General features: G+C 37.5%; 1 protein-coding gene across 1 annotated transcript in view; it reads left to right on the forward strand.

The window, feature by feature from the left end:
- The window catches only part of ccdc33 (coiled-coil domain containing 33), a 116,231-nt gene that overhangs the window by 66,306 nt on the left and 23,441 nt on the right, over positions 1-26,484 (forward strand). The window contains exon 13 of the mRNA XM_073868846.1: positions 4,874-5,032. Coding sequence (XP_073724947.1) covers positions 4,874-5,032 — 159 coding nt within the window. The remainder of the gene's footprint in view (positions 1-4,873; positions 5,033-26,484) is intronic.

Consider the following 26,484-nt stretch of genomic DNA (forward strand, 5'->3'; position numbering starts at 1 on the left):
ATTTAGCGGAGTCGCAAAAGCCCCTCCCATGACGCGAATTTCCGCGTGAATTTCTCGAATGACTAGAATTTAATATGCTACTTTCACGTGCAAATGAAGCGAGTTAACTCAAATGTTTAAGCGTCCAATTACGTGCGAATAGCGCATTTTTGCCTCTACCGCGGCTGGTGTGAATGCACCGTTAGATCACATGTACCCAATAATCATGAACAAAAACAAAATATATATAAATTATATATCAGATATATATTATAGGGTTCTGTTTCCTTGTTCGTGATAATTGCGCACGTGTGGTCTAAGTTGTTCTTACGCCGGTTTCACACCGCAAGCGTGAGCAGCGCGTAAGCGGCGCGTGTTTTTTTCAGGGCCCATTTTAACAAGTTAAAGCATGCACACCGCACGTGTGAGCAGCACATGCTCGCGTGGCAGGAGCGTCGCTGAAGCAGCATTGCTGCGATCGTTTCGGCGGTGGCTCTATTTTTGCTGCGCTGCTCATGCTCAATTAAAGTGACAGTGCATTGTTTATGGTTTAAATGGTCGTGGATTGACGCGAAAAAGTGTCATTTTACAATAAAATCACGAATGTGAGGCCAAGTGTGTTTCAAACAGTCATGACTTTGAGCTATTTAAAAGACATAGTCATCCACTCTCTGCCCAGCAAATGAGTCCTCATCTATCATAATAATCTTCAGAGAAACAGATACATCTATAAATCGAAATCTTATGCTTAAACTGTTGAAGGGAAACCTGATCGACTACTTCATGCTGTCAGTCACTTGGTGAATGTTTTATTTTATCATAAAACTTAAGAGTAACATTTACTAATGTGCCATGGGCTTTTTATGTCTATAATTGTGTATTATGTCTATATCTGACATTACACGGACCAGAACAGCAAAAACAATGTGGATTGAACAAATCACAGTTTTATAAATTACACTGACCGTCAAAAAGCGTCTTGAAGAGGTTTTGCTCATAAATGCGTGTTTAATAAAGTAATGTGAACTTGAGATTTTTATACTGTTATTAAACTGCACCATATGCGCTGCAAACGCAGCCGGTGTGAAGGCACAATGGCCACGCGCAGCAAACGCTCTCCTGACGCGCTGCTCAGGCTACGCACACGCGCTGCTCACACTTGCGGTGTTAGTATGAAAGTTTTTGTTGAAATGTACGTCCGTACATTTTACGAACAAATTTGTGCGTATGCATGCTTCGTGAATCGCTATTGCTACAAATATACCCATGTTACTTATTGTACTAAAAATACAAATAACACACATTATGTTGGTATATTAAGCTTGTGTTCAATAATTGTTTAATTTAAAATAATTTACTTTAAATTGAATGTTAAAATTTAGCTAATTTTTGTCAATTAATGCCAAATAAACTAATTAATAAATAGACTAATGAAAATAACAGTTTCACACCAATAAATGTGGATGATGAAGGATGACATATACATTTATGTATGGCAGATGCTTTGATCCAAAGTGACTTATAATGCATTCAAACTATACGGGTGATTCTCACGAAACCATTGAAACACCACGGCACTAATGATTTTAGCTTTAAAATGTGTAATATAGTAACATTAAAAAGCATCAGAATTACCACAATACTGCGTTCTACCTTGCACATTGTGTGATTTCAACATAAGAATTTATAATTGGAAATTTTATCTCATTTTCTGCTGAAATTCTCATTACCGCAATGTGTCCGGCTGTGTTTGAACATGCGTTATGTTGTAATTTAATCAAATTAACACAAAAATATTAAGAAAAAAAATAAATGGATGTTTTGCTAGACTACTTTAGATGACAGAAAAAATATTTACTGAATATTCATGTATAATAATAATGAAGAAAAATTAGGAAAATGATGTGTCCATGCCTGATGTTCTCATCCTCCGCAACACTTTTTGAGAACAGTTTAAGCACACATACAGAATTTTAATAATTTTAAGTTTGATTTTGAGTGACCAAGCACATGGACCAGTTACTTCAAGATGGCTACCAGGTAAGATCATTTTTTTACAGTTAATTTGAAATATTGTCTTGTCAGAATGCTTACACGACATTTTAATTATCATTACCGCAACAGATGCTTATTAAATGTTAATTTAATTAATAGAAACATAATACTTTGATTTTAAATGCATGTGCAGAATCTCCAAATTATGTTCTTTCAGGTTCGTCATGTCATTTTGAAAATATGTCAGTGTTGATGTTTTCTGACTGTTGCGGTAATGAGATTTTTTTAGGACAAATTTTTAAAATTATTTTACAAAAAGTGTTAAATGATAAGTAAAAGTTTTTAAATTAATGTTCCCATTTACTCCAGACTTTGTTTTTCAATGTCTGGTGGGAAAAAAGTAAATTTAAGCAATTTTTAAATTTTCATGCTTGACATTTTTAAAACCAAGTTTTTGTGAGAATCACCCATACATTTTTTCATTATGTGTTTCCTGGGGTTTGAACACGCAACCTTTTGCCATGTTATTGCAATGCTCTACAACATGAGCTACAGGAACACTTGACAGCATAAGCATATTAGCCCCTCACACATATGTGACCCTGCCTGTAAAAACCCTGCTAAATTTTTTTTTTCTAGATTTACTATTTTGTACATAAAATCATCCTACATGATGAAATATAACCTTGATATCTTTAATATTGACTGAGTAAGGTCATGTCAAAGATTGAAATCATAGTGAAATTAATGGTTGAAATCTCACAATTTGATTTTGAGATTTTTGCCTGGTTTTCACAGACAGGTTGCATTTCATTTTTAAATAAATATACACTATTACACAGGAAAAGAAACAATACAAAAATGTAAGCCTCCCATTGTTTCAGTTGTCTCAGTTTACACCATTCACTCAGGTTTTGCTGATAGTGCCACATCCAAACCATTTGCCGTAATAATTCACGAATACAAATATTAAAAGCATTACGTCTAAATATATCTCCTCTTCTATACCCTGGAACTCATTGCCGGCTAACCGTGTCAGATCAGACTGCAAAGGCCAAATGCAATGTAATGTAATTGTGCGTAACATCTGGATTAGTTTTGCTGATGTGTATCCGCTGGTAATGACATTAGTTTGGAGTCTGGTAAGCCATTTCCAGCACACGGAGGTTCTCGTGTAGTCTCTGGGAGTGGCGGATGATGGAAACCGTAAGCTGCCCTCTTTTCTTTCAGCTGGATTGGGCAGCGTCTCCTGTACCAGGAAGCAATATTTCCCTCAGTCCTTTACTGTCAATTAAAACACCATGACCCAAGCCTCTAAAAGGCTTTTATTTCAGGGTTATCCTGGGTCGACCTCTTTGAGTGCTTATTTTTTTCTCCCGCCGTCTTACTATAATTATGGATATCATTATGGATTACAATTTCCCAGCATGCATCTGTGTTCAATTAAGGTACATTTGTAATTCTTAATTACTTAAAGGGTAATGACACACAACATGTTTGTTTTTTTAAATATTGACAGATAAATGCGTTGGGCATGATATAGACCATTTTAAATAGATAATTTAAGTATAGTTGACATTTTTTTCTTTTCTTTCTTTTATGTATACCAAACAGCTCAAATTACAATTACCGTTCTGAGGTAAGGTAGGTATATATTTTTGAACACCTATTTTTTTGGACTATTTTTTGTTTTTTGCTCCTGTAAAGCTCAATGGTAAACAGTTGCATTAGCAAAAGGTCATTGGTTTGAACCTTGGGAACAGACACTGATAAATCATTTTATATCATGTCAAACACTTTACGACAATGTAAATGTTTGTTTATTTTTAACAAAAAAGTTACAAATTGCAGATTTAAAAGTAAAAAAACAAACAAATGAAGAGTTTGGTTCCAAAACGCAATTAATCCATTTTGACTAATTTGGGTAAAAATGTGTTTTCTTTACCAAGAAAGTGACAAGATGAAAACCACTATTTTCTGTTACAAAATTTCACATAGCATCTTTAGGTTATAAAAACATAAAAAAATTCAAATCCATAATTTCATTTTCAAAGATTTATTATAAAAACAAATAATATGCAATAAATCCATGACAAGTTTTTTTTTCAAAATGCTATAAATCTATTGAATCAATATATAAATATGCATTAATCTTTACCATGTTATATTCATTTAGTTGACTAGTGGTATACATTGATTAAAAAATAAACATTAATGGGACTAATCAAAACACTTACTTTGTCATATTAAGAACACTGTCATTACTGGTGTTATACTGCGTTGTTGCTGAAATTTTTTAACAGTGGTCAGCTGTAAAATGTTCTGGTCTTGGTCGATTTTCGTTTACTTTGTAAAATAATGGCAAGTTTTTCATAAGATGCGCTGGGGGTCAATGTGTTAGCATGACAGAAGCTTGATGCTGTCAGAAGAACAAGCAACAGCCAGCATTTTTCCTTCTCCCGAGTGCCTCTCACCTAAATTATTAGATTTGGATGGCTTACGTTTCTTCCCCTCCACAGAAAAACACCACAGGTTTATAAATGCCATCAAAAGTATTATTTTGTTTTTGTTTGTTTGTTGATCACGAAACTAGGATTCAGTGTGTATTCAATGCACCAACATTGTTTTTTACAATGCGTGGAATGGTGTGCTGTGATTGGTTAAGCGGATTTATTGCATTCTGCAGAGAAGGAGGACTGGCGTTTATCGCGTTTTGAGGAAAAATGGAGAAAAGATGACAGAATAACACGGCAGATCTCGGATTTTGCGTAAAATTAAGAGTTGACTCTTTAATAATGACCTAATATAATACAAAAAAAAATAATGGCGTTTATCGCGTTTTGGAACCAAACTCTTTAAATGCAGATTATGATTAAGAATCATCTGTATATTTCTGCAGCGCCCAGACTCGTTCCTAACTGATGTGGACTGCAGTGTCCTTCCTTGCCTGGATTTTGAGCATCCGAATGCGGAGACATCATGCCCAAGAGATAATCAACCACTAGAGACACACCCAGAGACAGCACCTCCCAATCCTGAAGACCACACCCTTCTGCCTGTGAGTCACTTCCTGTTTAATACTTACCTTTCCTCTTTCCTTGTTTTTTGTAACATTTTATTTTTCAACTTATTGACTTTGTGCATGTGATCTGTCAAAACCCGCCAGATTGAAACTGATCAATATTCACACTGAGTAGAAATTTCTAATTCATCAAGTCTCCTTATATAGTATTGATTTTTCTCTCTCTGGATGCATTGGAAAGAATCTGATTACCCTTTACCAGCAGTCTAAAACAATGATGGAGAATTGCAACAAAAGACGAGCCAAAACTCTTTAACTTTATAAGCCTTTTTGAGAGGATTATGGGAAAAAAGACATTTACTGTAAATCCAACACAATCTTATGGCAATTCGCAACTATTTTACCTGAAAGGTATGAATTTGATCTGCTTTTGTCACGTTTGTGATTAGGGCTGGGGTTAAGCGTGGGGCTTCATTACTGATATTTATTAAAAATATGTTTTTGTACAATTTACTGCATCCAGATTTATGCAAATTACTAACCTTGTAAAATTTCCCATGAGATCAAGCTGGTAAAATCTTGTACTTTTTCCATAATTTTTTTAAACAGTCAATATTTCAATATTACCCTGCTGATAAAAACAGCATACCAGCAAGACCAGCATATGTTGTGTTTTGGTGCTGGTTTGCTGGGGACAACAGCATAAACCAGCATAATTCCCATGCTGGTCTATGCTCTTTTGGTGATGGTTTAGCTTGGGAATTATGCTGGTCTATGCTGTTTTTTTAGCAGGGTATAACAGATTTTGTGCGCAAAGCACAGTATTTCTAGCTTACCAACTAAAATCCTGTAAAATTTGCTAAAAAAACTCCTGAATTTTGTAATGAACTATGATTTAACTTTTGAGTTGCTTTGTCAGTTGTTTTACTTTAGCCGTAAATTTCATAACTATTTATCACTTTATATAATATGTAGTTTTACTATCAAAACCAATGTAAGGTACACCAATTTATTTGTCATTTATGCAGCCAGTAATAAAATTGTTGAGTGTTTTCATAGATGGATCAGCTCGATAAAATCTAAGAAGGTGCCTCAAATAAATACTCCAATGTATTTGGAAAACTGTGCATGTTTTTATATCGGTTGGTTTTATTTCTGTCAGGAGACGACCTGGGTTCACTTATGTAAAATAATGTATGCAGTCCCGCTCCACCAGCACAGGAATGTACTGTAATTTTCACACACGTATGTGCCACAGGCGATCTGTTGTGTGTATTGTGAATATGGGGGTGGACGCTGTCTGAATACAGACACCTGAGCTGCTGGCCAGAATAACGGGATGGAAGTTTGAGCATTTCCATTATACATAAAGCCAGGCTGTCCACAGGGAACCGTCTTCCTGTCTTAAGTCCACATATGTGTCAAAGAGCAGAATGTGACTGCAGTGACATCTAGTGGAGATCTGTATCAGAGTTTATAAGCATTTACTGTGTGTTATTACAAGCTCTCAGTCCCATTAAAGCCACGAGATGAATTCTTACAATGTCAGAAAAATTGTCAAAATGAGGCGGTACCCTTTACATAAATAAAAAGTTCATATTAGTACCTCAAAGGATCATATTGGTGCCAAACTTATACATATCTGTACGTAAACGGTACATATTACCAGTGACAGCTTTTGTAAAAAAAATTGTTGGATTCAGTTGAATTAATGTTTTTTTTACATATTTAATATATTTTAATGTATTAAATAATTACATTTTATGAATATCTCATGCAATACTTGCTACCATGATGGGTATAAAGACTGGTTGCCAGGGTGTGGCTCCAGTGTATGTGGTTGCAACACTGTCAGAAAAAATGGTACCCTTTAAAAAGGTCCTAATATGTGCCATTTAGGTACACATTTGGTACCAATTAGGGATGCACCGATAGGATTTTTTTGGACCGATACCGATTTAAACAGACAACTTCTGGCCGATGCCGATAGCGATATTAAACACTTGTATATAATACTATACAGTTGGTCTATTAGCTAGTTTATTTTTGCATCAAATTATTTTTACTGAACATGGATTGAATCTTATTAACATTCAACTGACCAACAAAATAAGAGAGGCACAAATTAAAACAAATATAATAAGACAGCATGACAACCTTCAAAGGTGGTTTTTGCTATTCAGCATTTATTTTATTAACAACATTAACTAATTTTTTACATATAATGGATTTCTTTATGCAGTTAATTAATAAAAACAATCGGTATCAGCCTTTCTTGTGCTATTGCCGATATACCGATGGTTTCAAATTCATCAAAAATCGGCCGATAAATATCGGCGGCCGATACATCGGTGCATCACTAGTACCAATATATACATTTCAGGTAGTAATATGAAGTCTATGCTGCGTTTACACCAGCTGCTGTAGAGGCGTCAAGCGTGAATGATTTCAATGTTAAGTCAATGTGAAAACGCGTTGACGCACGTCTGGAGGTGGCGCGAATTGAGCGTTGCCGCAGCAAACGCGCATTTAAAAAATTTGAACTTTGGCGGAAAAACACGCCGCGTTAACCAATCAGGAGCTTGCTCCAGTATTGACGTGATTACAGAATATGAGCGGAGTCACAGAAGCCTCTCCCATGACGCGAATTTCAGCGTGAATGTCTCGATGACTAGAATTTCACGTGCAGCTTTCACGCGCGAATGAAGCGAGTAAACTAAAACCGTTCAAGCGGCAAACTAGGCACGTGATTTCAATGTTAAGTCAATGTGAAGATGCGTTGGCGCGCGTCTAGAGGTCTCGCGGCGCGAATGAGGCGTTAAGCACGGTGCGTAGACGAGATTCCGCCTCATTTGCGCGTCTAGTTCGCTAATTGAGCGTCTGTCGCGGTAAGCGTGAATGGTGTTTTTTGCGTTTGACTCAATTTGCGGCTGACGGCCGAGTTGAAAAATGTAAACTTTGCCGGATTTTCGCGCCGCGTTAACCAATCAGGAGCCTGCTTCCTGCTGTGGCGGCAGCCCCGCCCGGAGTCACTCATTCAACGTGATATTGTCCGTGAGCAGTCACCCGGAGCTATACGTCACAAGTTCTTATTTCTATAGAGACAGGAATAAAAAGGACCTCGCTTGGAAGAGTGTCATTGAGGACATTGGGCAACCTGGTACGTTGTAAATACACATTTCCCTTTTGAGTCCCGTGATGTTTATCGACCTGCGGCATTCCCGACGTTTTTAAAACTATTTTCCCTCTATAGTAAAGTTACCAAATACAAATCGGTAACTCTCTCGATGAAAGCACGATCAACATCAGCCATATTGCTTTTTCCGCGCATCTACTTCGCTCTATATGCGCAAATGCATAAAGACTTTGTCTTTGGGACTGGTGTAAACGCAGCATTAGGTGCAAAAATTTAATATTTGAAAGGGTACCGTCCGTCCCAAAGACACCTAGAGACAAGTGTGTTACTAGATGTGGTCTATAATAATCTGGTTCCTATAAGACCTTCATTAAAAGTAAGTACACTTATAAAATAGGCTACTGGGTTGTTTTACCTCATGGTTGGTAAAATATGGACAATCCCAACCACTGGATTTAAATTAAGTTTTGCTAGGTTGTTTCATTCCTTGGTTGGCTGAAATATGGACATTTTCTAGGTAATTTAAACCAACTGTTTAAACTTCTGGCAAATTTAGATTTGCTTTGCAAGTAGTCTGGCAAAGAGCCCATTCAAGACCATTTCTAATGGCGAGAAATCGCGGCACCAATCAGAAACGTTGTTTTATCCGCACTTTGTGTATTAAAGCTCAATGTACGTTTTGCTCAAAAACAAACATCACATATATCGTCTTTTACTTGGAAAGGCTAACATTGGATCAGCCTGTTAGTTTTAAACATACTGCCCCCCCTCCTATTCGGCTCTCACCCTGACCTCTTATTAGTATAGTGGTCTTTTCTATACCTCGTCTCAATTTACAGTCATTAAAAACGCCAACAGCCATCCGTGAACGGTGAACCCCAGATCATAGTCACTTATTCAAACCTGTGGAGCTCAGGCATAGAGACCTTGAAAAACAAAGGCTGTCGAGATCCGCGTTTATGTAGGCGACATGTGGGTGGATACTTGAGCAAAATGTGTTCTCGCAATAAGCAAATTCATCCGTTCAAGGTCTTTGTGCTTTCAACATTCAACACTTTTTTTAATTATTGGTATTTGAATGCAAATGCAATGTCAAGCTGTTTACAACACCAGTTTTGCCTCTAAAGCGCAGTATGTAAAAATGCATCTGTTATGTACAAGGTCACGCCAATCCTGTTGCAGAGTTGCACGCGCAATATAAACCGTGACGGTCTCAATTTCCATGGACTGAGACAGCTTCATTAGCACCTGTACTATCAGCGGTTATTTACCGTGCTCGACGGACTCGGCAGCATTCCTGCTGAGCTCAGATAAGAGCTCTCCAGTGGCTGGAAGAGAGGAATGGGAGAAAAAGGAGGGGGGGGATCGTTCTCCGTGTAGACAGGTTTTGCCAGGCCACTTTGAACAGCAGGGATGGCGCTGTATCTGTTTAGAGCAGCCGGGTATGTGAGAGGGCATCGTGGTTGATAAAGAAAACATAAGTGAACGAGAAACTTTGTGTGAAACTGGAGGGGGCTGTCTCGGTAACCAAACGCGTTAGACATTTTTATAAGGAATCGCTTGGTTACAATATATTAAATTATTTAAAAATGTAGTTTGTGGTGTTTGCTGACCACAAAAGGTGAACGTCACTCACTACACTGTCAGAAAAAAAGGTCAAAAATTACCCCTAGGGGACATTTTTGGGTGGTAACCATTTAAAAAGTACACATTTGCACCTAATGGGTTCATCTTTCATATACATAGTTGTACCTGTAAATGGTACATGTAAGGACCTTTTTAAAGAACAGTGACTGTGTCTGACAGTGTATCATTATTGCTAATTATCAGAAATATGAATAATCTGAATATCATAAAGACCAAAGGCTGTTTGTTTGAAGCAACATAATGGCAACCTCATAACAACATCCTGGCAACCATGCATGATCAAGCACCTTTTATTTTTTATATTTACAATAAAAATAGAATTGTCAATGTGCCTAATTCTTGGTAAAAGAAATAAATAAATAAACCAAATTGCACATACAGGATTGCATCTGGGGACGATATTTTTTTAAAGATGTAAAATAAATCTTTGGTGTCCCCAGAGTATACATGTGAACTTTTAGCTCAAAATACCATATAGATAATTTATAATAACATGTTAAAATTGACACTTTGTAGGTGTGAGCAAAAATGTGCTGTTTTGGGTGTGTCATTTAACATGCAAATGAGCTGATGAAATGCAAACACTGATCACAATGATGGTGGTTTGATGCAATTCAAACTCAATTGTGCTGTCAATTATTTTTCCTCTCTCTCTTTCTCTCTGCACTAAGAGGCTGTTTACACTTGGCATTAACATTTGTTTTCGTCGATCGGATCACAAGTGGACGACGTTAATGCCAGGTGTAAACGGTGTTCAAAACGTTTTGAGCTCGTCCACTTTCGACCACTTTCAACCACATCCAGAGGTGGTCGAAACAACTTTCGATCGGATCGCTTTGGAGTTGCAGAAACGCACATGTGGTTGAATGCGTTTGAACAGCCACACGCGACCGCCTTCTCTCCGCCCATTTATCTAATCTGAGGTATTAAACACAAGTAGGGCCCTATAATTTCCGCGATCACGGAATCACGGACGGAATCGCGGAATTGGCTAATTAACACGGAATCTAGTATAAACGCGGAATTTCGCGGAATTTTACATATTTTGAATAAAATTATGTTTTTGTGTGGGAGACGAACGTATGTCTGGGGGAAATGCAGACCGGGGGAAGTAAATCTGGGCGACACGCCCCCTCCCGTCGTTTCAGACCTCCTCCAAAATACTGAAACCAATGCAAACCATGGCGAAGCGGCTCTCCACGACTCAGCTTTCGTCAGCGAAAAAATTAAGAAATTCGACGCTAAGCACTTAGTTCCGAGCAGGGCTCACATGACTTTTATGTGACCGGAGAACTGTTAGTTTGGAAGTTTAGTCAACACTCTGTTCACGGTGAGCGCAAAGATACATGCACTCTCTCATTCATGTCTGTCTCACTGTACCTCGCTCATGCATCTGTCCGAAGTGCGAACACAAATCCTCATGTATTTGTTCAGTTTTATGCATTTCAAGCGAGCTGAGGCAAACTAACTATCCCTCGCATTTAAAATATAATCATCTGCATCATGGCGCCGCTCTCTGTCTCTCTTTCGCTCGCACGTGCAAAGAGCTGCGTGCTCATGCTGTCCTAAGTCAGATCACTATCCTGTGTATGTTTGTAAAGTTATAGGCATTTCAAGCGATTGTGTATAAAATATGGATCGCGTTCCGCTGGATTGATGTGTTTAAGGCACTTCTGAAGGCGACACTGCGTTGACACCTTGTTGTAGCCTCCTGCAACAACACTAAAAAAACCAATGCATTGAATTGAGTTGTGTGTGCGCGTGCGCGCGCGTGTGTATGTGCATGTGTAAATGCATCTTTTATAGTCATTAAGTAATTCTGTTATCCAGTTTTTCCCCCAAATCATTTACATTTTAATCATTAACATTAAAGGCACACTCTTTTTATGACTAAAATAAAAGTAAAGGGTAAAAAATATAATTGCCAAAAATTAAAACGGATAAAACGGAATTTGCAAAAATTAAAACGGAGAAAACGGAATTTGGGAAAAAATAAAACGGAATTTGGGAAAAAATAAAACGGATTTTATAGGGCCCTACACAAGTTTTACGTCTTTTTTGACTTCTGGCGTGAATGTTCGGTGAACAGCGCTATTTTTAGCCTTTCATTGATAAAACTAAGCGGCTGATCTCCGTAGTTTCGTTTTGAAAGCGTGTGAAAGTTGCGCGATCCTATTTCATCAATTGCGCTGAAAATTCAAAGAAAGCTCTTACATACTCATGTACAAAACACTGTGCAGCATGTTTACTTGCTAAACAAGCAGTGGACACTGACATTATATTAGATCGCGTCCATAGAAACTCATAATTACTCCCGCTCGGGTTTGAATGACAGCAGAGACACGCCCACCGTCTCACAGACCATCCCCTCATAGTATTCAGCACAGAAGCGGTCGAAAGTGGAGAAAAGTGACGGATTTAAATACCAGGTGTAAATGTGTCTCTCTCGTCCACTTGTGATCCGATCGATGAAAACACATCTTAATACCAAGTGTAAACAGCCCCTTAATGACAGTGCTGTGGTTGGATAGTGCAGATTAAAGGGATAGTTCGGCCAAAAATGATATTAAACCCATGATATATGTCCATCGTTTTTCAGACAAACACATTTTCAGATATTTTAGAAAATGTTTTAGATCTTTCAGTTAATTAAATGTGGAGTTACGTGGTCCACGTCCTTCAAGTCCAAAAAATGTGCATCCATCCTTTTTTAAGTTCTCCGGTAGCGCCGCCATCTTTGTCGCGTCCCCATTCAAGATCAGAGCTTTATGCAGCTTACGGAGGTTACTCTGCTGCTGCTCTGTGCCCCCGCCCTCCGAATTTGTCATACGTCACTAAGAAAAGTGCGTACACTACGCTAATACTCTTTCCTGAATACAGAGGAGTCTAAGATGGCGGCGCTACCGGAAGGTAGTTTTTTTCGTTTATAAAGTTTTAAATATGGATATTTCTACAACAGCACCGTGCGGATTACCCTCAGAAGACCTTTGTTTATTATCCTGGAGCCGTTTGGATTTATTTAGTGAAGGATGGATGCACATTTTTTGGACTTGAAGGACGTGGACCCTGTAACTTCACATTTAATTAACTGAAAGATCTAAAACATTTTCTAAAATATCTGAAAATGTGTTTGTCTGAAAAACGATGGACATATGCATCTTGGACAGCTTGGGGGTGAGTGAGTCATGGGTTTAATATCATTTTTGAGCGAACTATCCCTTTAAGGGGATAATAAGAGCTCCTTATGACATCACAAGGAGAGCCAAATTTCAATGACCTAATTTTTCACATACTTGCAGAGAATGGTTTACCAAAACTAAGTTACTGGGTTGTTCTTTTTCACATTTTCTGGGTTGATATAAGCACTGGGGACCCAATCATAGCACTTAAACATGGAAAATGTCAGATTTTCATGCCCCCTTAAAGTGACACTAAAATATTTGATTTTAGGTTCTCCTTGACAGATGTTACCTGATCCCTGAACATGTTAAAGGGCCCCTAACCTACACGTTTTCAGCAATATTGAACTACGCGCTCATTAGGCGAAGTCTGTGAACGGTCATGGGTGGGGCGTAATCAATGTGACATCACATTGATAGGGGATCCCCAACAGCCTGTTTTGTGTGTTTGTTGCAGTTTAAGGAGATTACATAAAGAAGAATAGATGGATTTGTAAAACAGGATTTTTCTGGCGACTGGCGACTCATTTTCTGCTAGAAACACATTTAAAAGTGCATTATTGTTCCTGTAGCTCAATTGGTAAAGCATTGTAGTTATCAGCGTGAATATTTGCAGGTTCGATTCCCAGGGAACACATATGCTGATAAAATGTATATTGCACACCACAGCTTTTACGCTTTAGCTATGATTAAAAAAAAATAAGGTACACTATTTGTTTATTTTGCTTGTTATTTAGAAATAAATGACTCTAAAACCGTCTATAAGAATCATGGATTCAGTTAGGCTGAGTTTATAATATATAATGTGTAACAAAACCGACAAAAGAATACAATGCACAACATTTGCTGATATTTTTCCTTATCAGATGATATTTTAAGTTCCTCTGTGTCTGCTACATGTTCCTCTCTGTTCCTGATTTACTCTGCGTGGGGTTTCTGTATGAGTTTATTGCTCACTAATGGTCCGGTTTATCTTAAGAGAACTTCCACTGAGCTGTCATTATATAAATCATGGGGCACAACGGCAGCTGTAGCCTATAATAGAGAGGTCAGGGGTCATCTGCTTCCCTATTTCAGTGATGCTTTTTTAATCTCCATTTTGTTCCACCCATTTACACCGCCAAAAGCGTATCTATCACTTTCAATTTAGATATTTCTGTATATCGAGCTAACAATGAGTGTAATCTCTTATTTAGTTGAATGCATGCACTATTCATTTGTTAAAAACTGCTGAGTTTGTGCAGCCGGTCTGAGCATGAAGCAATTGGTGGGTGCAATGACTTCTGGGATAGTCGTTAATTCTAAACCAATTTTGTTAAATGCACCTGTCTGCTAACGGCACTTGATCACTTAAATTTATACTGTAAGCGTTGCCTTTGCTTTTCATTGCGATCCTTGTTTGTATGAATTGCAATGAATGGAACACAGAATCGAGTGTAACCTCGCATGTTTTTATTATTCAGGGATGAAAAATCATTGCAATGCAAAAATAGTGCCATAGTCATCAGATCCTAATATAAAACATCAGCCAGCTGTCTATATGTCAGGTACTATAAACATTGTGTTAATGATCTAATTTGATTTTTGCACGGCTCATGCATCGGTTCAGACTACACTGATACTGAATGTTGATATCTGCTACTTTGAGATGCCCACTAATGCATTACAGCCACAATGTTTAAAAGATCTCAGATCGGAGTCTAATCTGAGCCGCAAACCTGAGCATCAAACGCGAATCACGAAATGCATTCGGCTTCCCATCAATCTCCAAGACTCCTAAGGCGTTTATTTCCTGGCATCAGCCCAGATGTCTCTGTGATTGTACAGAGCAGACGGTTCTGATTCACTGATTTCCTCTACCAACTATTCCAGAAAAAATGCAAAGCTTAGACAAAAGCTAAACTTTAGGAATATATCTGGTAGTAAAAGCTATATAAAAGCAGCTCGCTATATTTAAGCTATGTGGTATTTTTTTGGAAATGTAATATATTGAGATTTGATGTGTGGGAACTTGCAAACACAGAGTTCCCACGGGTCCTTGAAATCCTTGAAAGTTTGTGAATCTGGGGGGAAAATTTAAGGCCCTGGGAAGTTTTTGAAAATAAACATACATAGATACAGGTCATTGAAAGTGCTTGAATCTATTTTATGCAAGAAGTTTTCTGAAAAAAGTCCATATTATTTCCTCTGTAGTGTAGAATAATATCATAAAATTCTAGACTTTTTAAGCACACATGCTAAACTGTTCACTTTAAATGCTTATATTTTCTGTATGCGAATGTTGATTTATACCAAAATGCTTTTTTGCATAGTTGTGTTTGACACATGAAAACGTCTCTGGTTACTTATGCAACTGTTGTTGCCTGAGAAGAGAACAAGACGCTGCATCTCCCTTGCCATACTTCCTGCGTCCCTGTAACGCCGTCTTTGGCTATAGTTTAGATAGCGATATACTTCCTGGCTCCCGTGTCACCCTGTCTTTGTCGTTAATCCTCACCATTGGTTGAATTTGATATACACATTCAGACGCACTTGGAGGCGTCCTCAAAGTGTCACTGCAGTGACGCAGCGCGAGTTCCCTCGAAAGGGAACTGTAACAATGTATCTTAAAAGGTAACATGATGTAACCTTGCTCCTACTTGAAATGTGTCCCCCCATTTAGTCCTTGAATTTAAGGGAATTGGACCTGGAAAACCCTTGAAAGGTCCTTGAATTTGAAGGTAACTAAGGTGTGCGAACCCTGCGAACAGATTCAAACCACAAATTACGAACTATTTGATTAAGTTATTGAAAATAACCAATTTGCATTGAAAGAACCAAACATGCCTTTCATTGCTAGTTATGATTATAAACGTTGATGTAAAATATGAGACATGCAACTTAAGCCCAATTAATACTTCTATGTCGATTGTACGCCGTAGCCTATGCATAAAGCGAATTCTGACACGCACCTCTCCAAAAATGTAACAACGCGTCAGTTCGATGCAGACCGCAAGAGCAGTGATTGGGCTGCTAGAACCCCTCCCATCAAGTCAAAAAAATCTGTCTCGCATTTCGTGTAGTTACACGTCGACGCGAATAACGACACAGAAGTGCAAATGAAAACTGACTCGTAACCTATGGACTAGGTGCTACACGTAAGGGATAATGTAGAGGCAGCCGGTAGTTATCAGGAAATAAGCCCCGACAGTGTGATCAGGACCTGACGCGAAGCGGAGGGTCTTGTATCACACTGAAGGGGCTTATTTACCCGATAACTACCGGCTGCCTCTACATTATCCCGCTTATTACACGGCTACTTGCCACATAAGAAAAAAAACTGGACATGAATATGAATTTGAAACATTTTATTGGCATATTTGTTTTAAATTAACATTTTATCCTTCCGTGAAACTTTGCACAGATGCATAAAATGATCGTAATACCTTATTAAGATCCTCTGCTTCATACTTGTCTGTCTCCATTTTTTTCTCTTTTAGCCAGTCTTTGAGAAGTTTTAATGCCCATTCTGTATTTTTTGTGTGTTGTCTTCGTAGCTGTCATGCTCTATTTTGTCAAGTTCAGTCTCAGTAAGCTCTCCGTGTCTTGTCGTTGTTCGTTCTTCTATCCACTGTTTAAATGTTTCGTTTTTTCCGTACATGTTAAAATTAATGTCAAAATTATCCATTCTTAATTGTGGTTGTCCAGTGTTTGTCACAAGATGGCGCCAAACAGTAATCTTTATTGGCGCGGAGCGATTTAAATCGTACAAGTAGTACCGGCTATGCGTTATTACTTTGGAGCCTTTATTATTTGAAAAGAACGAACCTGCAAATGTCTCAACTGACCAATCAGAATCAAGTATTCCAGAGAGCCGTGTAATAAATAAGTATATATCACACTTTAAAGGGATGGTGCGACCAAAAACAAAAATCTTTGTAACCTGGATAAACTATCTCTTTGTTTGAGAAATATTGAGAGAAAATGGAATTCTGTCAATAAAATACAAAAAGTCATATAGTTTAAAAATGTTGTAATTTAGAAATGTAGCTAAACTATTAGCATTATAGCATTGCTAATGCTGCCTCACGTGCAATTGGAATTATCGGAAATACAAGTAACGAAGTAAAAATTGCACATGAAAGCCCACTGATGTGGTGTTTACCTCTGGAAAGTTTGGAAATAATTTTAATACCCAAATTCCCGAGATGGGCAGGCCTCAAACTTTAAAAATAGCGGAGGGGAGAAGGATTTCTGCTGTGACAGGTATGCTTCATTAGTTTAGTTGTTATCCGCAACAGCTTCATTTTGCTTGTCTTGTCATTAAAAGGCACCTATTGTCCGATTCACGTTTTTACATTTCCTTTGGTGTGTAAGTGTGTATTAGTACATGTTAACAATATGCAAAAGGTAAAGAATACACAAGTTATCATTTCCAACTTAATCTCTTTTCTTGGACTACAACAAACACACGGATTGTAAGCAGCAGTTTACTTCCTGGGATTGGTGATGTAGAAAAGTCCGACATTATCATAATTCCTCCCGCTTCTGACTCACAGCCTGTAAGTTAACTCCTGTTAGCATTGCATTGGGACCGAATCTTTCAAACATGGTAGGGAGTGTCACATTTCCTGCTGACGTCATAGGTATTTAGGCCAATCACAACGTACAGATTAGCTGGCCAATCAGGGACAAAGAGCTTTTTCAAATCTTCAAAGTTTTGTACTGAATCCATTTCAGGAAGAGAGAGAAATCTGGAGCTACAAAAATGTATGGTACACTCTAAAAACAAACGGTGCTATATAGCACCAAAAGTGGTTCTTTGCTCGTAATCATAGAAGAACCATTTTTAGTGCCATATAGCACCGGTGAAGCACCAGTGAAGCACCTGTGTAGAACCATATAGTGCTATGTAGAACCAAATGTGGTGCTTCACCGGTGCTATATGGCACTAAAAATGGTTCTTCTATGGGTACGATCCAAAGCAACAGTTTTGGTGCTATATAGCACCGTTTGTTTTTTTAGAGTGGAAAATAATGTGTTTTTGCAATGACGCGAACATACCAAATACACAAAATAACGTTGTTTTTTAGCAATGAAATAGGTGCACTTTAATATTCTACATATTGTGTTTAAATTACATTTTTCCAAGACACACGCTAGTATGAACCTAACGTCCACTATTCCTTCCGACAAAAAAGCACTTGAACACATCAAGCTCTTAATCACGACTTCAGAAGTGGGAAATATCAAATTTCCGATAGCATGTGAAGGCAGCATTAGTCCTTCCGTTGCTATTTTTAATATCTGCAGTAACAAATTGTAGTTTTTGGGGGGGGCTTCAAAATCACTTACTTTTGATATCGTAAACATTTGCCTGTTGGGCATGAAAAGCATTACTTTTTTTCTCAGCACTGAGATGTGTGTAAATGTCAGGTTTGCTGTACGCCATTAAGTGATGCATGTTTTGCGCTGTTTAAAGGTCATTGAAGCCTTGTGGGAAATGCACACTGCAATAGTTGCCCTCGAACATGGAAAAGTCCAACCTCACTGATCCACAGAGCATTCTGGGTATTCTGTGCTCCCCGTACAAATACATTTATCACTGATTATTATCATCAGTCAGTAATAAAATTCAATTAAAATGGGCAAATGCATTCTGAACGTTTGGATATACATATTAGATAAAGTTATAGACACACAATACAGGGGAGATGCAATATGTTTCCTTTTGCAATAAATGAATGATGTGATTTTAGTCATAATTGGATTACACTGTGCAATACTACACTGTGGTTGAGACAATTTGACTCTGAATTTTATATTTAGTTTTGCTCTCCCGCTGCGGACTGAATTGCTTAAGGGGGGATCAACATGTCCTTCAACAAAGCCTCCTGTCCTTGAAACACACACATAGAGATACACACACAGTCCACTTAGACATTTTCTCAATTGCTGACAAGGCATTACTGGGATCATGGCTGGGTGGTGGAGCTCACTTGGGAATCAATTGATTAAAATCTTGGAGCGCCATATAAGCAATTCAAGACAAACAATGAAATGTAGATAAGTTTAAAGCCATGATAATAATATTTTAGGGCATCATTTATGAAATAATATCAGTTATTATAACTTGTTTGTGCTAAATTAATATATATTAAACAAGATTTTTTCAAACTAATGGGATTATAAGGTTTGTGAAATGGATTTGTTGGCGATATCTCTTGACCCAAACAAAAAATGATATTCTTTATATGATGTACAGTATATACTAATATAATAAATATACCAACACTATCTCGCGAGAATTCTTACATATTTTACGAGTTGGCTAATTCGTATAAATTCATACGACTGCATTCGTACGTTTTTGCAATGGCAACCGGTGACGACTTTTTTTGAGGGTGCTTGATGCGAAGTTCGTCACAAAATGTATGTAGCCCATCATGTGTGTGGTTTGTAATTTCAAAATATGTGTTCTGCGCGTCAAGGTATTCTATGTGCATCACGTGTCTTGTAAAAATAAGTACCTGCTGTAGATGCGTCTACACTGAAAAAAATGATTCATTGAATTTAATAAAAAATTTTAAGGTAAGTGGTTGCAATCAATTTATTTAAGCTACATTTAAACAAAAAATATTAGTAAAGTAAAATAAAATATAAAACTTTTGTTTAAATGTAGCTTAAATAAATTGATTGCCACAACTTACCTTAAAAAAATTTATTAAATTCAATGAATCATTTTTTTAAGGGTTTATGATAAAAGAGAGGCTCGCGTTTGCCAGATACTCGCATAATCTCATCCGTATATAATCAGAGTTTACTGTTAAGGGAGTGTCTTGCGTGTATTTTGTGAACGTGAGCGTCTCTTTTATCATAAACAGTTTTGACGCGTGTGTAGCAGGCACTTATTTTGATAAAAAACACGTGATGCACATGGTTCACATGACGCAACAAACACATATTTTGAAAACACAAGCAACACACATGACACTCCGAACACATATTTTGAATTTGCGCCCCTCGGATGAGCAGTCACGAGCCGCCACTGCGCTTTTGTACGATTTGCTTTTACCCCTGTGACGTTGGGGTTAGGGGTTGGGTTTTATTGTTGTGTTTTTTATGAGAATCGTACGTTTTTGCACGATTAACTTCGTGGGAATTTATACGAATTAGCCAACTCGTAAAATATGTTCGAATTCTCGTGAGATCAGGCTGAATATACATAGTGAGCCCACAAAGTATTTGAACTCTTAAGGCGCATTTAACATTGTCTATATTTAAAAAAAATACAGCACAAACATGATTTCGTGAAATGTTATGTAAGGGATAATGTAGAGGCAGCTGGTAGTTATCGGGAAATAAGCCCCGACAGTGTGATCAGGACCCGACGCGAAGCGGAGGGTCTTGTATCACACTGAAGGGGCTTATTTTCCGATAACTACCGGCTGCCTCTACATTATCCCGCTTATTACACGGCTACTTGTCACATAAGAAAAAAACGGACATGAATATGAATTTGAAACATTTTATTGGCATATTTGTTTTAAATTAACATTTTTATCCTTCCGCGAAACTTTGCACAGATGCATAAAATGATCGTAATACCTTATTAAGATCCTCTGCTTCATACTTGTCTGTCTCCATTTTTTTTCTCTTTTAGCCAGTCTTTGAGAAGTTTTAATGCCCATTCTGTATTTTTTTGTGTGTTGGCTTCGTAGCTGTCATTCTCTATTTTGTCAAGTTCAGTCTCAGTAAGCTCTCTGTCTTGTCGTTGTTCGTTCTTCTATCCACTGTTTAAATGTTTAGTTTTTTTCGTACATGTTAAAATTAATGTCAAAATTTTCCATTCTTAATTGTGGTTGTCCAGTGTTTGTCACAAGATGGCGCCAAACAGTAATCTTTATTGGTCTTTATTGGCGCGGAGCGATTTTAATCGTACAAGTAGTACCGGCTATGCGTTATTACTTTGGAGCGGTTATTATTTGAAAAGAACGAACCTGCAAATGTCTCAACTGACCAATCAGAATCAAGCATTCCAGAGAGCCGTGTAATAAAAGGTGATAAACTAGGCCTGTGGTTGCTGTGCAAGGACACTAGTGTATATATACTATATGTGACCCTGTCTGTGAAATTTAGGCCAAAGTCTTATAATCTAAATTTGAGAAAGATTCAAGTTTGATTTAACATTGATTTTAATCTTTGACATGACGTTACTCAAAATATCAAGATTATATTTTTACTATATTTTTTTTACATTATTTTATGTAGAAAACACAAAATCATAAAAAATTAGTGTAGATGAGTTTTCACAGGTGGAGTCACATATGCATGTGTTACATTGTGTTATGTAATGCAAGACATATACATTTCTTTAAAGGGACACCCCACTGTTTTTGAAAATATGCTCATTTTCCAGCTCTGCTAGAGTTAAACATTTGATTCTTACCATTTGGGATCCATTCAGCCGATCTTTGGGTCTGGAGGTACCACTTTTTGCATAGTTTAGCATAATCCATTGAATCTGATTAGACCATTAGCATCGCGCTAAAAAATAACCAAAGAGTTTTTATATTTTTCCTATTTAAAACGTGACTCGGATATTTAGTTGGAAAATGAGCATATTTTCAAAAAAAGTGTAGTGCCCTTTTAATGTAAGTATGTGTAAGTACACAGATAGTCGGCCACTTAAATATAAAATAATACAATGTAATAAATATATAGTTATTTTTCGTATTTTTAGTTTATATAATATATACTTATGTATAATATATGTATATTACTAGAATCAGGAGATGACAAGTAGAATAAATAAATGCTTGAGGAAGAGGATGTGGATCTGACCGATCCATTAAAAATTCATCTGGCTTTCAGAATGTAAACGCACACAGAGAGAGAAGAAAAACACACGGCTCTTTTATGGCCTCATATGAATTCTGTAAAGCGCCTTGCAGGGGTGTGAATCTATATTGAGCATTCATATGAATGAGGGACACTATACAAACAGATTGGTTTTCTGTGGGGTCTCATTTCTGTGCACCCGCATAAGCATTGATGTTTATTATCCAGGCAAATAAAGGTGTTTATAAGTGGTTAGTATTCAAGAACGCATCTTTTTAGTTGACTTTGATGTAAAGATCACTGTGATACAAAGCAGATTTTCTGTGTTACATAAAGTCCAGTAAAGGGCTGTAGATTTGATTGAACTCAAAAATCAACCTTTTCATTATTTATTTACTCAACCTCATGCTTTATATTCTACAGCGGTAAACAAGGAGATGTTTAAAAGTAGACATATCAAGGATGGTTTGACATTGATGATGCCAGTTGGTTCTCTTGTAACCAGTTATGATACCAATAATGTGCCAGGTTTAAGTATGTGGAAGCGCATATACATTTTGGCTAGGAAGATTTTAAAGGAATAGTTTAACAGTATGTTTCTTAACATCAGCTATCACAAAACTATTTTTAGAAAATAGAAATGTGCTGATAAAAGAACACCAAACAGTTTACAGGATGGGACAAACCAAGAGATAAATGAATCGCAGAGCTCAGAGATTGTCACAGTGTTGAAGGCTCTTGAGACGTCACCCTGTTCTGAGGGTAATTGAGCTCCGTGTGAGCAGACTCGGTCCTGTCAGATTCTCCTGAAGACCCATTTGCTGCATTTAGTAGGTTGTGTGCTGAATACTGATGAAGGGATAAAAAAACATCACAGACCTCACAGTAGACCAAAGTCAACAGCCAATCTGGTGTTACAGATCTCTTACCTTGTATGTTAGCCATATGTGTTTGAAATAGCTCCCTATATCTTTAAAGGGCACCTATTGTCCGTTTCACAATTTTACATTTCCTTTGTTGTGTACAGTAAGTATGTACATGTTAACGATATACAAAAGGTACAAACCCCAAAGTGAACGATGATGTAGACAAGATCGACATTATCATAATTCTTCCTCCTTTAACTCCTGTTAGCATTGCATTGTGACCGAATCTTTCAAACATGGTAGGAGCGTCACATTTGTGGCTGACGTCAGAGGTATTCAGGCCAATCAGAACGTACAGATTAGCTGGCCAATCATTCGCAAGCGGACAGATCGGATATTCACACCACAAAACATGTACATCTCAACAGCTTTTACTTCCTTTGTGGTTTAAGCTTTTCCGAGTCAGTATGCCGTCTACCTTGAATTGTTTTGCCAAGTACTTAGCGTAAATGCTGATTATTTAAATTGCTTTTAAAAGATGATGTAAGCAGGTCGTCAAAAAATTGCATACAGGTAAATAATCGGAATTGGGCAGCAAGACTTGCAGTGTAAATATAGCCTTGAAAAGCTAGGATGAATTCCAAACAGCGTTTTGTGCCCTTTAACTCTTTCCCCGCCAGCGTTTTTTAAAAAAGTTGCCAGCCAGCGCCAGCATTTTTCATGATTTTCAAAAGTTTAATGCCTTCCAGAAAATGTTCTTCTTTAAATATATAAACAAACAATATATCAGATGATAGAACAGACCCTCTGCTTTCAAAAAAAACAACAAAAAAAAAAAACGTTTTTCATTAGTTCTCTTGAAATCACCTCTCAAACATGTGTAGGTTTCTTAAAAAACACCCAATTTTGAGCAAAAAGCTGAGATAATTCCATTTTTGTGAAGGACTTTTGATAGAGATCAGATGCGGAGTGATCTTTAAAACATACACAGAGTTCTTTCTCTTTCACGTGAGGCGCTACTTCCGGGTTGTATAAGTTGCGGAAGTGCGCCACTTGGTGGATAATAGCGGTATTGCGTAAAGACGGAAAATCACGTCATTGGCGGGGAAGCGTTTTCTCTTAATTGACGAGATATCTCGTCAATGGCGGTGAAAGAGTTAAAGGGCATTTCGGGAAGGGGACACCGTATAAACAATCGCTCAAGCAAAATTGCTTTTTTTCATTGCTCTATTTGGCAAGTATATTCTAATAGGCAGTATTTAAAGGTGCTCTAAGCAAATTCACGCGTTTTAGATCATAACACTTTTTTGTTACATACAGCAAACATCTCCTCACTATCTGTTTGCTGCCTGTCCGCTTATCAAACTGTAAAAAAAACGCAATCTCTGTAGCCAGCTCTACAAACTTCAATATAAACACAGTGGCCAATAGCACCACGAAAACAAAACAAAGTGTTCCAGCCAATAGACGACAAGAAGGATTTTGGGGTGGGGGTTGGGCGCGTTCCTGAAAGCACTGAAGGGAGGGGGAGGAGTTAGCTACGCTCCGTTTGTTTGAAAACAGTTCAAACATCAACAAAAAGTGACGTCTCACAGATTCGCTTAGAGCACCTTTAATGGGGACATATCATAAAAATCTGACTTTTTCCATGTTTAAGTGCTACAATTGGGCCCCTATTGCTTCTATCGACCTAGAAAATGTGAAAAAGATCAACCCGGTAACTTAGTTTTGGTAAACCATTTTCTGCAAGCATGTGAAAAAATAGGTCATTGAAATTTGGCTCCCCTTGTGATGTCAGAAGGGGATAATACCACCACATCTGCATTATCCAACCACAGCACTGCCGTTTAGTGTTGAGATCAGCTAATTTGCATTTTAAAGGACACACCCAAAACGGGCACATTTTTGCTCACACCTACAAAGTGGCAATTTTAACATAATATAATAAATTATCTATATGATATTTTGAGCTAGAACTTCACATACGTACTCTGGGGACATCAAAGATTTATTTTACAACTTTAAAGAGTAACTAAACCCTAAACCAACTTTTTTTAGTTAATGATCTGTAAGAATGATGCTTTATTAGTGCTGTTCATTGATTTTAGTAAGTTTTTTGACATTTGAATATTAAGTGTTTCAATACGGTGAAAAACGTCTGAGTGCTGCCCTCTTCAGGTTGAGGGGTGGCTTCTGCAGTTGAATTTTCCTATTGGATGTTGGGTCCAAAAAATAACTTGTGACGTAAGCAGGTTCAAGCTCACCACGCCCTTGTTACGATCTCACCACACACTTGGTACGAGCTTAGTTCGTCCCCTCTATCTCCGTTGGGATCTGCCCATTTTTCTTGCATTTTTCAAATATTGCCAGTGGGTGGAGCCAGGGGTTTAGTTACGCTTTAAAAAGTCTTGTGAAATGTCCCCTTTAAAGGGAATAGGGCATAGGGATAATCACTTCGGTTTGGAAATTGCCCCTAATGTAGGGAATAGTGAATGAGGGTAAAGGGAGCTATTTCGGACAGCCTTTTGTCTCACTAAAATCTTCTTCCATCCGATGTATACGTGCAGCCGAGCGTGAGGTACAAAATGTTCTTGTGATCTGAATGTGAAATTATCACTTCCTGTCTCGATTAAACTGGGCACACATTGAAAGAGATTTTCTTATTCGCGCTTATCTTTGAGGAGCCAGTAGCTGCAAGGACAGCGTGAATAATTTATTAGGAAATAAAGTAGTCAGTATGGAGGAGCAATATTTACCTTATTGGATGTGGCTTATTTTGTTTAATATTGAAATCTTAGCCTCAATAAAAAAAGGAAAACGCTTAATTATATTCTTTTTTTTAGTAGTTATTTTAATAAGCATTAAAAACACTTTATTCGTTTCGTTTTCAGTCCTTCAGTTGGGTGTGTTAGTTTTTTTTTCAGCTGACTGGCAGGCAATTTTCACATGGTCAAGTGTTTGTGGAGCTGTGAATTTCTCTTGATGGCAGTGTTGCCATAGCAATACAACTTAGAGGAATGATGCTTCAGAAAGAAATTGTGTAAATCATTTTGATTACTTCACATTGTTTTTAATGGAGGTAATTTCAGGAAAATAAAAGTCAAACAATACCAGTTATTTTCTCAAAAATTATCTATTCTCTCCAAAACAAAGCCATTTTTGTGCTAAACTAATTGCATATTGTTATTGGACCATATGTGGCTGTGAGCAGTAGTATATTGTTCCTCATAAGACTATGTAGTGTTCACAATCAGACTCATCTGCACATGACAGACAGACACGCACACATACACAGTGTTAGGGTAAAATTTTCATAGGTCTAACATAACAAGAACATGTAGCCTATACAACATTGTTTGATCTGGTGTAAAATAACATTGATTGTCATTGATTTGGTGCAATGCATTACACTCCACTTTTTTTAAAATAAGCTTATTTTCCAGCTCCCCTAGAGTTAAACATTTCATTTTTACCATTTTGGAATCCATTCAGCTGATCTCCGGGTTTGGCGCTATGATTTTTAGCATAGCTTAGCATCTGACCATTAGCATCGCGTTCAAAAATGACTAAAGAGTTGAGATATTTTTCCTATTCTGTAGTTACATCGTGTACTAAGACGGACGAAAAATTTAAAGTTGCGGTTTTCTAGGCCGATATGGCTAGGAACTATACTCTCATTCTGGTGTAATAATCAAGGACGTTGCTGCTGTAACAAGGCTGTAGCAGGCGCAATGATATTACGCAGCGCCTGAAAATAGTCCCCTTAGTATCTTTCAATAGCAGGGGACTGGGATTTTCGGGCACTGCGTAATATCATTGTGCCTGCTGCAGCCAGACCCG

This window comes from Misgurnus anguillicaudatus, chromosome 6 (assembly GCF_027580225.2).
Source record: "Misgurnus anguillicaudatus chromosome 6, ASM2758022v2, whole genome shotgun sequence".
NCBI classification, from domain to species: domain Eukaryota; kingdom Metazoa; phylum Chordata; class Actinopteri; order Cypriniformes; family Cobitidae; genus Misgurnus; species Misgurnus anguillicaudatus.